This window comes from Notechis scutatus, chromosome 1, assembly GCF_049901735.1.
Source record: "Notechis scutatus isolate UNSWTSFEM ecotype Mainland chromosome 1, rNotScu1.2, whole genome shotgun sequence".
Lineage (NCBI taxonomy): Eukaryota > Metazoa > Chordata > Lepidosauria > Squamata > Elapidae > Notechis > Notechis scutatus.
This window is the reverse complement of record NC_142009.1, coordinates 66,188,770-66,203,348: the sequence shown is the minus strand read 5'-3', so window position 1 is coordinate 66,203,348 and position 14,579 is coordinate 66,188,770. Positions and strand designations below refer to the sequence as shown.

The 14,579-nt window shown below is 36.7% G+C and overlaps 3 protein-coding genes across 11 annotated transcripts in view; 1 reads left to right on the top strand and 2 right to left on the bottom strand.

The window, feature by feature from the left end:
• Positions 1 to 2,270, bottom strand: part of HEATR5B (HEAT repeat containing 5B) — a 48,360-nt gene extending 46,090 nt beyond the window's left edge. For 3 of the 4 annotated variants that reach the window (XM_026669336.2, XM_026669337.2, XM_087966520.1), the window contains exons 1-2: positions 2,140 to 2,253; positions 426 to 592 (exon numbers count right to left, since the gene is read on the bottom strand). In XM_026669336.2, the coding sequence (XP_026525121.1) occupies positions 426 to 551 (126 nt within the window). In that variant the 5' untranslated portion in view covers positions 552 to 592; positions 2,140 to 2,253. Of the gene's footprint in view, positions 1 to 425; positions 593 to 2,139 lie in introns of all 4 variants that reach the window. The other variant, XM_026669338.2, reaches the window with a different exon arrangement.
• Positions 2,271 to 2,300: 30 nt separating this feature from the next.
• Positions 2,301 to 11,120, top strand: GPATCH11 (G-patch domain containing 11). 3 transcript variants are annotated; one of them, XM_087966581.1, is made up of 9 exons: positions 2,301 to 2,361; positions 2,742 to 2,820; positions 4,216 to 4,442; positions 5,222 to 5,263; positions 5,347 to 5,467; positions 5,882 to 5,972; positions 7,602 to 7,706; positions 9,481 to 9,562; positions 10,670 to 11,120. In XM_087966581.1, the coding sequence occupies exons 2-9, from the start codon at positions 2,777 to 2,779 to the stop codon at positions 10,723 to 10,725; spliced, it is 768 nt and encodes a 255-aa protein (XP_087822707.1). In that variant the 5' UTR covers positions 2,301 to 2,361; positions 2,742 to 2,776; the 3' UTR covers positions 10,726 to 11,120. The 3 variants fall into 3 exon arrangements, with proteins under 3 accessions (XP_087822707.1, XP_026525117.2, XP_026525118.2); XM_026669332.2 differs by having other exon boundaries at positions 2,301 to 2,365; XM_026669333.2 differs by having other exon boundaries at positions 2,301 to 2,384.
• Positions 11,121 to 12,183: 1,063 nt separating this feature from the next.
• The window catches only part of EIF2AK2 (eukaryotic translation initiation factor 2 alpha kinase 2), a 47,189-nt gene continuing 44,793 nt past the window's right edge, over positions 12,184 to 14,579 (bottom strand). For all 4 annotated transcript variants that reach the window (XM_087966541.1, XM_026669331.2, XM_087966536.1 and 1 more), the window contains 2 exons: positions 14,232 to 14,294; positions 12,184 to 14,137 (listed from right to left, as the gene is read on the bottom strand). In XM_087966541.1, the coding sequence (XP_087822667.1) occupies positions 14,030 to 14,137; positions 14,232 to 14,294 (171 nt within the window). In that variant the 3' untranslated portion in view covers positions 12,184 to 14,029. The remainder of the gene's footprint in view (positions 14,138 to 14,231; positions 14,295 to 14,579) is intronic.

Below are 14,579 nucleotides of genomic sequence, written 5' to 3'. Positions count from 1 at the left end.
AAAATAGCAATCGCAAAGCACTTAGACTTAATAAGACTTAAAGTTTTACAGAGTCAGCATATTGCCCCAACAATCTGGGTTATTTTACTGATCTCAGAAGAATGGAAGGCTGAGTCAACCTTGCCTATACATACATACATACATACATACATACAATACTCCCATAACATAATCTCAGAACAGAAAATGGAGTTTCTGTATAAATATGCATTATTAAAATCATAAACAACAAAACAGCCCAATTATTTTATAGGATAGAATCAAATATTTAGGCAGTTCAAAATATTTCAGGCATGTCACTTTGGCCATATTACAGAAGAGTCATTAATACAAAAATAAGGGCTGAAAGAAATATATTATCAAAGATCAAGTCAAACCATGAGATGGGTAGCAAATAAATTTAATAATAAAAAATAAAATTATACCTTGTTAGCAGCTACAAGCACCTTCTCAAGAAACCGTAGCCACTCAAAGATAAAAACTGGCCGTTTTGCTTCAGTGATCTGAGCCAAAGCCTCTTCATTTAATAACAAACTATGAGCAAGTTCCATAGCTGGTGAAATTCTTTTTGTACAGTAACTACCCTTGTTTCCTGTTATACAAATAAATAGAAAAACAACAGATTTAAAATATCCCACCTAAAACAGTCTTAACATGCATTTAAACTGGTTAATCTATTATTTTTCTAGAACGTCTTTTATTTATTAATTCAGCCACCTACATATCTGCTACAAGGAACAGATTTTTTAAAATCTCCATCAAAGAGAGTAAATGAACAACCATAACAATGTGACTGATATATGGTAACTGAATTATTATGTTCAATCAATAAGCCAGTTAAAACCCCGGTTTGATGTTGGATATGTAAAATAGTTCCATACTGAAGTCCTTTTACCCCACACAGTAGCTGGGCTGATATGACATACTGAAACACCAAGCAGCTAAATACAATTCCACATAATAGTTTATGGTTCAGTACATCATGCTTCACCAGAAAAAAATGTGGATTGAGTAAATTGATTATGAATGGTTTTTATACATTTGTATATCAGCTTTTACCTTATTTTTATTGGCTTGTGTTTAGCCATTATGAACAACCCAGAATCACTTACATGAAATGGAAGGGCAGTCAAAGCAAATCAATAATAACAAAGCAGCTATAATGTATAGACCGGTAAGCATATTATGCAAACATGGCTTATTATAACAGGGTCCCACCCTGGACACAACTATGTAATACAAGTACTGCTTGACTTATGACCACAATTGAGCCCAACATTTATGTTGCTAAGTGAGAAATTTGTTGAGTTTTGCTCCATTTTGCGACTTTTCTTGCCTCATATGTTAAGTATGTCACTGCAGTTGTTAAATTACGGTAATAATGCCATTGTTAAGTCAATCTGGATTCCCCATTGACTTTGTCAGAAGGTCACAATCTTCTGTTTGTCGGAAGATCACAGAACCCCAAGACACTGCAATTTGTCATCGATATGAACCAGCTGTCAAGCATCCAAAAGTAAGTCACGTGACCATGGGGATGCTGCAATGGTTGTAAGTATGAAAAATGATCATAAGTCACTTTTTTTTCAGTGCCATTGTAACTTCGAATGGTCACTAAACCAACTGTTGTAAGTCGAGATCTATCTGTATATCCTTTGGATCCTAAGGTCACCAGCTCTGTACTGCCAAAACCTGAAGGGCAGGTTAAGGAGAAACACAAGAAAACTGCGCCTCTTTTCTGCCACCTAGCAGTCTCCGGAGTTTTGCAACCCAAGATCGGAGACTATCCCGTGACGACGGTCCAAAGTGTAATTGTTGGAAAGGGACCTTTAAGAGGCCGCTGTCAATTGGACAGTGCAGGTCCGAGCTTCCCGGGCCACTGTCACACCCGCCTGCCATCCATCCATCCACCCATCCAGGGAAAAACCAGCCACAAGGACGATGGATGCCACCCCGGCGGGCGGTGCCTCAATGGGGAACCCGAGGTACAGCGGCTCCCACCCGGAGAGGCTGCCATCGTCCTGCGCTCCTTCTTGCGGTCTTTACAGCTCTCCCACCCCCTTTCCCCACCGAGCTCTCCCCCACCGAGTGCAAGCCCCGCGTCTCCCTGCCCAGCCTTTCCCGACTGATGGTTCCCACCTCAGGCAGCGGCGGCCACCTCAGCGACACAGCGGAGCCCCGAAGGTCGCCGCGGCTTAAGCCTCCGGTCCGGCCCTTCCCCGCGACCAGCTGAAGCAGCGCCGGCTCCTGCGCATGCGCTCTCGAGACCCAGGAAGTGAGGCCACCACCGAAGCGCAGGCGCAACGGTGCGGCGGTTTAGGAATTGGGGAATGGAGGATTTCGGCGCGCTGCGTTTTTGTTGTCAGTAAGGAATCGCACTAAATGTTGAGTATTGTTGCCCGGGGTTGCGTGATGGTTAGATCAGTCCTAGATCACATCTGTCATTCAATAGCAATCTAGATAAGTTGAATTAAGTAAAATAACCTCACCCAGTGAGTTACCACGAATGAGAATGACCTGAATTTGGAGTTTACATAGCAAAAGACCAACTGCTTTGGCTTTCTTCTGTGCTGATGCTGATACTCTGGCTAGCTAAGAAATCAGGGTGTTGGGGGGCAATCATACACAAAGATCAAATTCAGGATTTGTTTACGTTGCATCTAATAAGTATGGAATTTTCCTCTCGAAAAAAAAAAGTGTTTTTGGGTGCATTTTAAATTAATCATGAACTGTATTTATAGGTAGCAGGGTTGGAGGTGGAAGATTGATATGAATCATGGATGACGTAGAAGAGGATTATATGTCTGATTCCTTTATTAAGTAAGTGGGTGTTTTTCAAGTATATCCTGCTTGCCTTTGCCTAGTAAGGATGCTGAAGCTTAAATGGGTTTATAATATCCAATACCCAATTAAAAATTTGGGTACAATTTTACAAATACACATGTTGCTTTAAAATTCTGCCCACATAGAACAGCTTTGAGGAATGTAATTTACAGAGTTAAATTAGCACTAAAATACAGGTGAACAAGTAAGCTTCTACAGCATATTTATGTTTTATTTTCCAAAAGAAAATGGAAGAAGGAAAAATCAGTAAGACTTTAATCACTATCAATATAATTCATTAGTTATCATGCATATATCCTAAATAATCTTTACAGTATGTTAATTTATTATACAGAATATATTTATACATTGAGGCAAAAACAAATAGAACATTAAAATTATAGATAAATATTAGGGTAACAAATTTAGAGTATTCCTAACAATAGAACTCTTATCCAGTTATGACAAGAATTAAACTTGGATCACTATAAAATTGAGAAGGAAGAGATGTCCTTCCGTCTTTGTAGAATTATGCTTTTTCCAGCTATAAGACATGTAATGTCCATTTCTTACTTTCTAACTTGGCAAGTTTAAAACTTGTGGACTTCAACTCCCAGAATTCCTGAGCTAACATGACTGAGAAGGAAATCTGGGAGTTGAAGTCCACAAGTCTTAAAGCTGTCAAGTTTGAAGACCCCTGTTTCTAAATCATTGGTATGCAGTTCTAAAGAACATGAATATCTACAAAAATTAGAAATTTCCCAAAACAAAATAGGCTACATTTGTAAATCCAGGGAAACTGCTATATCACTGTATGAACTGTGTACTCCATTTTGAAGTCTCCAACCATTAGCTGAATACTTCAGCTTTTTTTTCCCCTCTTGAATTGGGATATAGATGTCCAATGAGGAATGGCTAAGGTACTAAGTAAGGGTACTCTTTATTAGTAGCCTAATGAAGAGAAGGTTTAGGGGTGACATAATAGCTATCTTCCAATATTTGAAGAGCTGTCATCAGGAAGAAGGGATTGATGTATCAGTAGATGGAAGCTTATCAGAGGGAGACCTAATATGGAACTAAGGACAAATTTCTTAACAGTGAGAACAATTTGTCAATGGAACAGCTTGCATCCTGGAGTTGTGTGTGGTTTGTTGCTGGAAGTTTTTAAGAAAAGACTGGACAACCATTTGTCCAGAATTGAATAAGTATTCCTGTCTTGGGCAGGGGATTGAACTTAGTCTTCTTCTAAGGTCTCCTCCAGCCCTACCGTATGTAATCCTAACCGTAACCTGCAAAAAGTTTTAAAGAACTATAAACATACTTAAAGCAGGATAATGATTTTTTGACAGTATCTTGTATTTAGGTAACTTGTAAAATTTTTGTTTTATTCAGTCAGGACATCAGGCCAGGAATGCCGATGTTGAGGCGTGTGAAGGAAACTTTTAAAAAAGAGGAAAAAGTAAAAGAAGCTAACCAGAAAAGTAGGCAAAAGAGCATCAAAGAACAAGAAAAAGAGCAACGTGAAATGTTTCTAAATGTTGCTTTGGGGAATGAAAATAAAGGTTTTGCTATGCTCCAGAAGATGGGGTACAAAAGTGGCCAGCCTCTTGGCAAAAGTGGTGAGTTTTTCCACATCCAGTTTTTGAACTGTGACTATGCTAAGGAATCAGGTTTTAATGCCCCATATATAGTTGTACTGGTACAAAATCTGCAGCTGACACAATAATGGAAAAGGGAGCCAGAGACATCTAGCAATTTACTTGTTACATTTATATTCTGCATTTCCTCAACATAACACATTTGTTCTCTTTCTTTGCTCTCAATTTTACTTTCTCAACTCAATGAAATAAATTAAGACTACTCCAGAAGTTGCTTAATTAACTTTTTGTCTGGGATTTGAGCTTTGAGTTCTTGCCAATTCTAAGCCAACCTTCTAATCTCTGCCATTGTCTGTTGATACATTGGAGAGAAAAACAAAATTCATGAAGTGACTGACTTGGGAAGATTACAAAAGAATGGAGTGTCTTTCTGAGTTCCTTAAGACCAGAGAACCAGTATGGTCTTGCAGGCTAACCTGCTTCAATTAAACAGATTGTTGAGTTCATAGAAGACAAAACAGGGTATAAATCTAAGAAATTAAAAAATATACATATAGGAGGGAATACAGTAAATACTATTGTTATTAATATTTAAAATTTGTATAGTTCTCAATAACTATGCAGCTTACAGCATAGTTCTCAATAACTATGCAGCTTACAGCAATCAAACAAAGATATTACAATAAAATCAAAAAGATAAAAGGTAAAGATAAAAGATAGCAAGTACAATGATGCTATTTTGTTATTTTACTGTTATTTTGTTATTTTACTAATAGCAAATACATTTTTTCCTTCTGCAGGAAAGGGGATAGTTGAGCCGATTCCTCTGAATATTACCACAGGTTTGTGAAATATCTGACCTTTTTTCTTTCATTTAAACATGGCATTGCTCAATTCGTCAAACAACTGCTTGTATTTGGGACAGGAAGAAGTGGGCTTGGCCATGAAGAATTACAAAAACGAAAAGCTGAGGAAAAGCTGGAAAACTACAGAAAAAAAATGCATGTGAAAAAACAGGTGGAAAAGCAGACAACTGAGCTCTTCAAGTAACATTCTCCATTTATCTTATTCCTCTCACAGTTTCTCTTAATTGCTAATGCCATAATTAGGCAAGAGCTGTATTTAACCTGGACAGCATGTATTTTGTGTGTTGAAGGTCCTTGGTATAAATCCTGGCACTGAGATAAAGCTGAATAAAATCCAGAATTTTACAGAATTAATGCTGATTGCTGTATACCTAATTCAGCACTCAGCATGACCCAGCATGATCATTGTGGAAAGATGCTGGGACTTCCAGCTATTCCTGGAGGATCTCAGATTCTTTCCTGTCTTAAAAAACAATATTAGGGATGAAGCTACTCTGTTTTAGTTCATACATTGAGTTTATTAATATCCAGAACAGGAAAAATGTTCTCATAAAAATACTTTACTGATTGTGGTTTTGTCATTGTTTTATTAAGAATGAGATTGAAAACCAAGCAGGAGCAACTGCAAGTAAAACGGGACCTCGAGAAAAGTCAGAAAGCCTGCCAACAGTTAGATACACAGAAAGTAAGTTTAAATTAAACTTTTATTTATGATTTTGGCCTATAGAGGCTTATGGAAATCAGAGTTTATGCCCTGCCTTGATCTACCTACTTTAGCCTTCCAAATAGATAGAGTTCAACAAACTAAGGAAACATTTTATAAGAACCTTGTTGTAAATATGTATCAGTGTAGATACATTTGGTACGTCCATGAGTTGATTTTTTTTATTTAAAGTCTTTTAGATTTATACAAATGATTGGCCTGGATTCATCGGTCAGCAAGCAGGAGGCTGTTCACAAGACTGCTACCAACAAAAGCAACTTTTTGAAAGATTTCTTTTTTAGTACTGCAATGTAATATGCTTAAAATATCAAAACTATGATCCATGCTGTAGTGCCTTGGGCTGCATTTTTATTTCTATTATTATTATTAACTGAGTGTATATACAACCCTTTCTATAAAAGTAATGAAGCAGTTTGTAGAATGAGAATCCAATGCAGAGTATTAGAAACAATACTGTACAACAGTATGTCATTCCAACATCTAGATGAAAAGCATACATTAGGGAATTCTGTAGGAAAAACATAACCCAAATACTCAAGCTGAAATTAACTACCATGCTGGAGGTATCAGTGGTTGTGCAATCAATGTTTAAAGTCCTGGCTACTGCATACATGAAATAATTTTCCAGCAAATATTTGGGCGTCAAGTAATCTCTTTGAAGTATCAGTAGTAACTGGCAGCTAGCAGATTGTAGAGACTGAATGTAATATGACTCTATCCTTACACATTATTTATGGAGAAGTGACAACTTGGAGCAACGGAAGCTTGTAGAACAGCCTTCATTGGAATTACAGGTAGTCCTGAACTTGCAATCTTAATTGGGATTGGAAATTTTGTAGCTAAGCAAGGTGGTCATTAAATGAGATACACCTGATTTTATGACTTTTTTTGGCCATGGCCATTAAGTGAATCACACAGTCATTAAGCAAATCCAATTCCCCCCATTGACTTGGCTTGTCAGAAGCCAGCTGAAAAGGTCGGAAATGGCAATTCAATGACCTGAGGACACTGCAACCATTGTAAATACCTGCAGATTTCCCAGCAATTGAATTTTGATCACATGACCGTGAAGATGCTGCAACAGTTGTAAGCGTGAGGACTGGTCATAAGTCATTTTCTTCAGTACCAAACTTTGAATAATTACTAAATGAATGGCTGTAAGCCTGCATAGTAATCTAAAATTGAAATTGAGAAATGAAGATGTAAGGTGGCCTCACACAGTTAGGTTTGCCCAGGATCTCTGAATTACTTTACCCAGCAGTTTCATAATATATATGTGAAAAAGCATTGTGGATGGAATTCTACATTCCCTGCAGTTTAAACACTGCAGGTCTAAGCAGACCTGGCACAGTGATACTATGAAAGTAGAACTCACCTCATCACCAAAAAATCCATTTTAAAAGGATAATCTGATTGATAATATGAAATAGACCACGAGGTCTAAGAAATCAAGAGCTTTATTAATATGCAGTGTCTCCTAAAATTTCTCTTTGTCTTTCATATAATTTTTTGTCACTTGGGCAAAGGTTACAGCATCTAAAAAAATCTAATAGTGTAGAGTATGAGTTATTAGCCATGTTTTTATTTAAGGGCCTTGAAGTCCCCAAGGAGGATTGGTATTGGTTAAAGACAAAGACTGAAGAAGACAAAGATGAAGAAGAGGAGGAGGAGGAGGAGGAGGAAGATGAACTCAATGTAAGTACATGTTCAGATATTGTTTTAGCAATTGTCTTTGGTAGACTGGCTGGTAATTCTTTATATTATGATGCTCCATAGTGATCACCAAACTAGGTGAGACATAAATATATTTACTGCCAGGAAATATATTGAACAAAATGCATGTGTTCTCATCACTCTTGATTGAGTTTGGTTTAGCTTGAGTGCATCCATGTATGTGTGCATCAGCACAATATACATTGATTGCTCTATGATGTGCCATGAAAGGAGTTTCTGCTCTTAGAGGCCACATAGATTTTCTTCATAATGGTCTGTCACTAACCTAGTCCTTCAGATTTTCCAACAGTATAATAACCTTTGCCACTATAACTGTGTCCCATTTTGCTGCTGGTAGTCCTGTTTCCTGAGTCACAATAGTATAAGCTCTGGTATTTCAAAAATAATATACGGCAGGGGTCGCCAACATTTTGGATCTCAGGGACCACCAAACTCATAATTTTAAATCCCACGGAGCAGAGTCCCTGGGAAAATCCCCCCAAAAGTCTGCTGGAAAATTTCCCACCCCGTTTTCCTACTGATTCTTTATTTGGGATCGCGGGATAATGACTCCAGCTCTGCTCGGGGGGGGGGGGGGGGGGGGATTTTTGGCTTCATGTAAGGGGAGCAGCAGAAGTCTTTCTTTCTCTGCCCCAAATTCTCTCCGCCAGAAATTAATCTGAGACTTGTCGCGCCGGCGCAGCCTCTTGGAGCAGGATGCCTTGCAGGGTCCCAAAGACTCATTTCTGGTGGAGTTTGGGGGAGAGAAAGAAAGACTTTTGCTGCTTTCCTTGCATGAAGCAAGAAGCGGAAAGAAGCAGCCCGGTGGCCAGGCCAGGTGCATGGGGCGACTGGGGCAAGTCCCCCCCCGCCTGCCCTTTTCCCCCTCACCTCACTACGTATTGTTCGCAATGCAAGCAATGCAAACCTTGTGTTCCCGTGGGCCATGTGGGCAGCACAGCCTTGTGTTCCCGCGCCGCCTGGATTAATTGCTTTGGGGCGTGCTTTGGGGGTGACATTTCTCTGTGAACTACCAAAATGGTTGGCGACCACTGCTATAGGGTATTTACACTTTTGAACTTTGGTGTTTGAGAAGACTCCTTAGAATACTATGAACAATCAAGAAAAGAAACAAATCGATCATGGAACAAATCAGCCTGAAGTTCTCACTCAAGTCATAAAGAACCAAGCTCAATTGATTCTTTTTCAAAGATATTATATGAAGGTCTAGTTCTCTGGAAAAGGCTCTAATGCTGGAAAAGGTTAAAGGAAAGAAGAGGAAGGCCAACAGCAAGGTGGATGGATTTAGTTACAGTGGCAATGAAGGGCACGTTGAGAGATCTGAAAGACCATGTTTGGGTTAGATCATTATGGGGAAAAATCTATGTGATCACTATGAGTCAAAAAATGACTTGTTAGCATATAATGAATTATATATGATGTATGTTTTGATGAAGTGCCATCAAATCTATTGACTTTTAGTGACATCATTGATCAATCCTTTTCATGCATGATTTTATGTGCTCATAAATAAGATGCACCTCAGTTTTTCTTCTAGTAGTAAGAAATAAGAAGTAATAAGAGACATTAAGAGTCCTAAAACAGTCATTTAATAGGAGCAGCAAAAGTGGAAATTAAAGATTCTGATTTATTTAATGTAACCTTTCATTGCCAAATCAATGATTACACACGTCTTTCTCAGATCGTTTGATCTATTCAGTGGCATTTAAAGATCTATTTATTGGTGCTTTTTCAGGAATCAGAAAAGTTAATCAGTTTAACAACTTATTTAAGAGAGGAGTATCTCTATTGCATCTGGTGCGGAACAGCCTACCAAGGTAAACCTAAACTGTTTTTTTAAAAATATCAAAACAATTCAATTAGAAATAACTGTGGAATTTGCTTCTTTGTTCATGATCTATTTTGATTGCATTGCTTTTTTATTACTTATTTTCTAGGGTTTTCCTTGAAAACGTTGATGTTTCAGAATGTTTTACTATAGTCATGGATCTTTTATGTAAAAAAAATCTTTTAATGGCCTAGTATGGCTGTGTTTGCGATGGTGTAAGTCAGCAAAAGGAGAAGAAAATGGAGAGGAAATCCAGTTTTACCCTGGAAGTGCAGATGTATTGATGCAAGGGCTGATGAGCTGACCTTGCTGCTAGCAAAGAGCATTGTGGGATTACATGTAGACAGCATTCCCATTAGCCAAGCCTTGTATATAGGCATTGTTGGGGGACATGCTGCTGGTCTAACTCAAAATTGGGGTGAGAAGGAGAGAAAACAAAACGAGGAGAAATAAGGAGAGGCAACTACAAGGACTCTTGTAGAAGGAAGTGGCTTGAAAGAAAAATTGGAGTAAAGCTGCAATCACTGCGCAGAGCGGTAGTTGATTCCCAGGTGAGGGAGAAGAAAAGTCAACTATTAGTTTCCCTGGAGGAAGAGAAATAAAGTCCCAGAGAAGATGATATGTTCACCAAAGTACAAATCAGGAAAGAAAGAGATTGGATAAAAGTTGGGATCTTACTCTAAATAAGTTTGTAAATTGTAAAGAAGGATAAAAGCTTTCACTCACCATCTCAGTTTCTCTATGTTGATTGCCTCTCATGAAAACCTAAATATTATTCCAATTTTAAAAGAGCCCAGTCGCACTGTGCCAATCTCCTAAGAGTATTGTTCTGAGGTCAGAATAAACCTAGGTGTCCTGTTCTAACCTTGGAATAAAACTTGGCAACTTAAAGAAGAAATAAGCTTGGAACTGCCCATTTAGAGTATTCAGTGCTTGAAATAAAATTCAGAATACAGTCAACTCAGAACATTTCAGATGCACTATTTGCTTTGAGTTTGAAACAAAATACATTTTCCATTTCAAACTTCTAATCTAGTACTGGATGCATGTTTGCTTGTAAATTCTGCAAATTTCTATTTTTTTTTTTATTTTGCAGATCAAGAAGATCTATCTTCAAATTGCCCTGGGACCACATACACAGATCATGAATAAATCTATAAAAATTCAAAACGATAGCAAAATTTTGTAGTTTCAATGAAAAGCAGAGCTGTGAACTATGTTGTTCTCTATTTTTCATTGAGCAAATTGGTCGTTTCTCAATGCTCTATGTTTGGGTATAAAATGGGTTTTCTGCTCTATTTAAAAATTATTTGGAATAGGAACTAATTTGTTATTTTACCAAGTTATTGTTTTTTTTAAATGCTATGTTTACTTCTGAAAAACAAAATTAAAATTAACACAATTGACTAGATGGTGTAGATTCAATAAATGCATGGTTTGGTTTCAGCAAAGTAAAAATTACAAGAACCCCTAAAACAATAATGAATTTAACTGTTCGAAGATCATTCTGTTTAGGTTCACAATAAAACTTTGAACATAAGATTTGATGAGGGGCTCATGGAAAATAATCCATTCTTCAACATACACAAAACCTTGTGCTTTTCTTCTCTTTATTAAAGTTTCTTAGCTTTTTTTTAACCAAAATTATTAGGCAACATTGAGTTAATGCATAGACATACAGCTGTGATTTGGTTTATGCACCACCATTACTGAGTTAATCATTGATTTGAGTTTATTTTAAGCTTCTTGCAATTTGAATAACTTTTCTACAAAAAGTTGACCAAAAGTAGGAATAACCTGGCTGACAGCATAATGCTGTCTTCAGTCTTAGCCCTGGGGGGTTCCTTTGTACTAATCGACATGTCACATGTTGTGGTTTAGCCATTTATCTTATTTTTTCAATGGTTTTTTTCAGAGATTCTTCAAGGGTTTTCTCCCAAGTTGTCTAGAACAAAATGATCTTTAGCAGCCAGCAAAACAAGTACTTAAGCTTTAACTAGTTCACATAGTTTAATATGGCTACAAATTCACATTGGAATTCTTCCAAGTTGCTAGCTTCCGAACCAAGATATTTTTGTAAAAGGAGATGGAAAATCTGAGATTCAGGGAACTACCATATATAATAATAGAGTTCATCTGTTAAATACTTATTGTAGTCTAGCTCAGCCTTTCTCAATTTTTTTACTTTGGAAAACCCTTGAAATAATTTCCAGGTCTTAGGAAACTGCTGCATACAAATGTCCATGGTTCAGTAAAACCATGCCTTTATTATATCTACAGGTCACAATTCATTGGCATGTTCATAAGATATACATGTAATAATCCACTAATAATTGTCTGTTTTTGAGCCAAAATTTTTGTGGATTTACTTATCTTGACCAACATATTAATCTTTCCTTTTGGTTTGATTCCTCCTCCATCTTATAGGATATCATTTCTAATGTTAGTCAGTAGATGCAGGTAGAAAAAACTTCAAATTTTCCTTTAAAAAAACAATCCTTGATTTCTTCCTTACCTTATCCAAGCATAGGCCTAAAAGTCTGGGTTTTTTTCTATTGAAAACTAATGCTTTAGCATACCTGTTCTTAAAAATAAAACAGATAGCTTATCTTTCTTAAAATTAATATTTCATTTGCTTTCATATGTTTTAAAAACTCATAGCAAATATAATTTTTATTAAAAAAAAAAAACAAGCTTGAAACAAAATTTTCAATCCCCCCCCCTTTTTTTTTTACAAAGATCTGTCAAAGATCTTCTAACCCACCTCTTGCAGAATCTGGGGTTGAGTTCAGAAGTGCTCTAGCTTTTCTTTTTCCAAAGAATTTGCATACACTAGATAAATTACACAATTTATACTGGACAGAAAACAATACTGAAGACGTGAATTCAGGAGATATATTGTTCATTTTTAACATTTCTTTATATTATAGAAATGAGAAGACAAAACAATATGTGCTAGATGACATATGAAAGGACTGAGATAGTTGTATATCTGAATTCCATTAATGTTTGTCTATTTGTTTAAAAGTTTTACATCATTTTATCATTATTATAGATATTTTTTCAACCTTTGACTGTATCCTCACTGTTGTGTTTTATATTGTTTGTTTAATTGATTAATACATTAAATGATTTGGAACATGGATAGCAATTTTTGGCTTGCCTGGGACTATACTGAGTGCAGAATTGTCTTGGGCTGCATATAAAAATATAATTAATGTATATAAATAGCAAATGTCCTTTGTTTTTTATATGTTTTATTAATCATGTGGAGCTACAGTGTTAGCTACCCAGGTTTACATGCGCCTGCAGACCTGGTTTAATACAGTACTGCAAGCTACTCCTACTGCAGTTTGGCAGATCGAATCTCACCAGGCTCAAGGTTGACAGCCTTCCATCCTTCCAAGGTGGGTAAAATGAGGACCCAAATTGTTGGGGGCAATATGCTAACTCTAAACTGCTTTGAGAGGGCTGTAAAGCACTATAAAGTGGTATATAAGTCTAAGTGCTATTGCTATTAATAGCAATAGCACTTACTTATATACTGCTTAGTGCTGGAAGACTGAGTCAACCTTGAGCCTGGTGAGATTCAATCTGCCAAATTGCAGGCAGCTGGCAATCAACAGAAATAGCCTGCAGTACTGCATTCTAACCACTGCGCCACCACGGTTCTTAAACTCTCAAAACACAAATGCAAGTTAGCATATTAGAATGTATTCTATAAATCTGTTTTAGAAACAACATAATTATAAGCACTGTTAGATGCATTACTCTTGATTGTAAGAAAAATGAAAGCTAAGTGCAATTAAATGCATTGTCTTTCCAAAACAATTGCCCATGTATGCATTGCAAATTAAAAGGTTGATTTATGGATTTACATCTACAGTTCTGCAAAAGAAACCAACCCATATCATCTATAACATTTTCATAAATCAATACTGTAGTATATATATGAAGCTCCAATAGCATTCATTTGCAAAGATTCAAAAAATCTGAAAGGAAGTGAATACTCTTGTCATAAAACTGTAGATTTATCACATAGTACTATTTTTCACAAAGCAAAAGATAGCAACTAACACTTGATTACGAGTAGTTCCATGAGTTAGAAGAATAGTATTAACTTCCCTAGACAATATTAAACTTAACTGTATAGCAACAGTATTGGAATGGCACATTAAAACTCTTTGTTAAAAAAAAAAAATCCAGATACTTCAGATTGCCATTATGCATTTGCACACAGGATGAGATTAAAAGGTCTTGCAAAATGCATTCTTTCTATTTCCATTAGATCTTCCCATTCTGCTGAAGTTCTTTGCATTTGACTTCTCAGGAAATCCCAAATATAGCAATGAGTAACCCAATTCTTCACATTTCAATGGGTCTCGCAATCTGTGTATTCAGACATCAGGAAAAGCAAAAGAAACATGAACCAAAAACCTGCGCTTTGACAAATTCACTAATAAGTGTGTAGTATATGAGGTTGGCCTTTTAGGGTTTTCAAAATATCAGCTGCTGATGGTCTTTCACTTGGCTTTTTGGAAAGCAGTTGCTTAATTAGAGAAGTCTATAAATGAAGAGGAGGATATAAAAATTAAGAAATGAACATGGAATTAAGAAAAACATTAAAAATTTTAAAAAGATGTTTTACAAGAGTATACCTCTTTTGTAAACTTCTTAGTGAATGTTTTTGGAAGGTTTCCTTCTTTAATGTTGGGCCATTCCTGAAAAATCAGAGTATATTTAAAGTACACAACTCTACTTTAAAGGATTTGTGCTAAATTTCATAAATCTAGCCAGCTCTCCCAAAAGTAGTTTACCAATCTAGCAACAGAAAATTCCCACATTAAAACAGCTAAGAGTATTTGCTTTTGTAAGATGCTTTCTAGAACGGGTCCTCAGGCACTGATCCATGGACCAGCACCAGTCCATGGCATGCCAGAAACCAGATTGCACAAACAACCAAAGCCGCCTCCGCGGGATGCAGTCAGCAAACAAAACCTCACCCC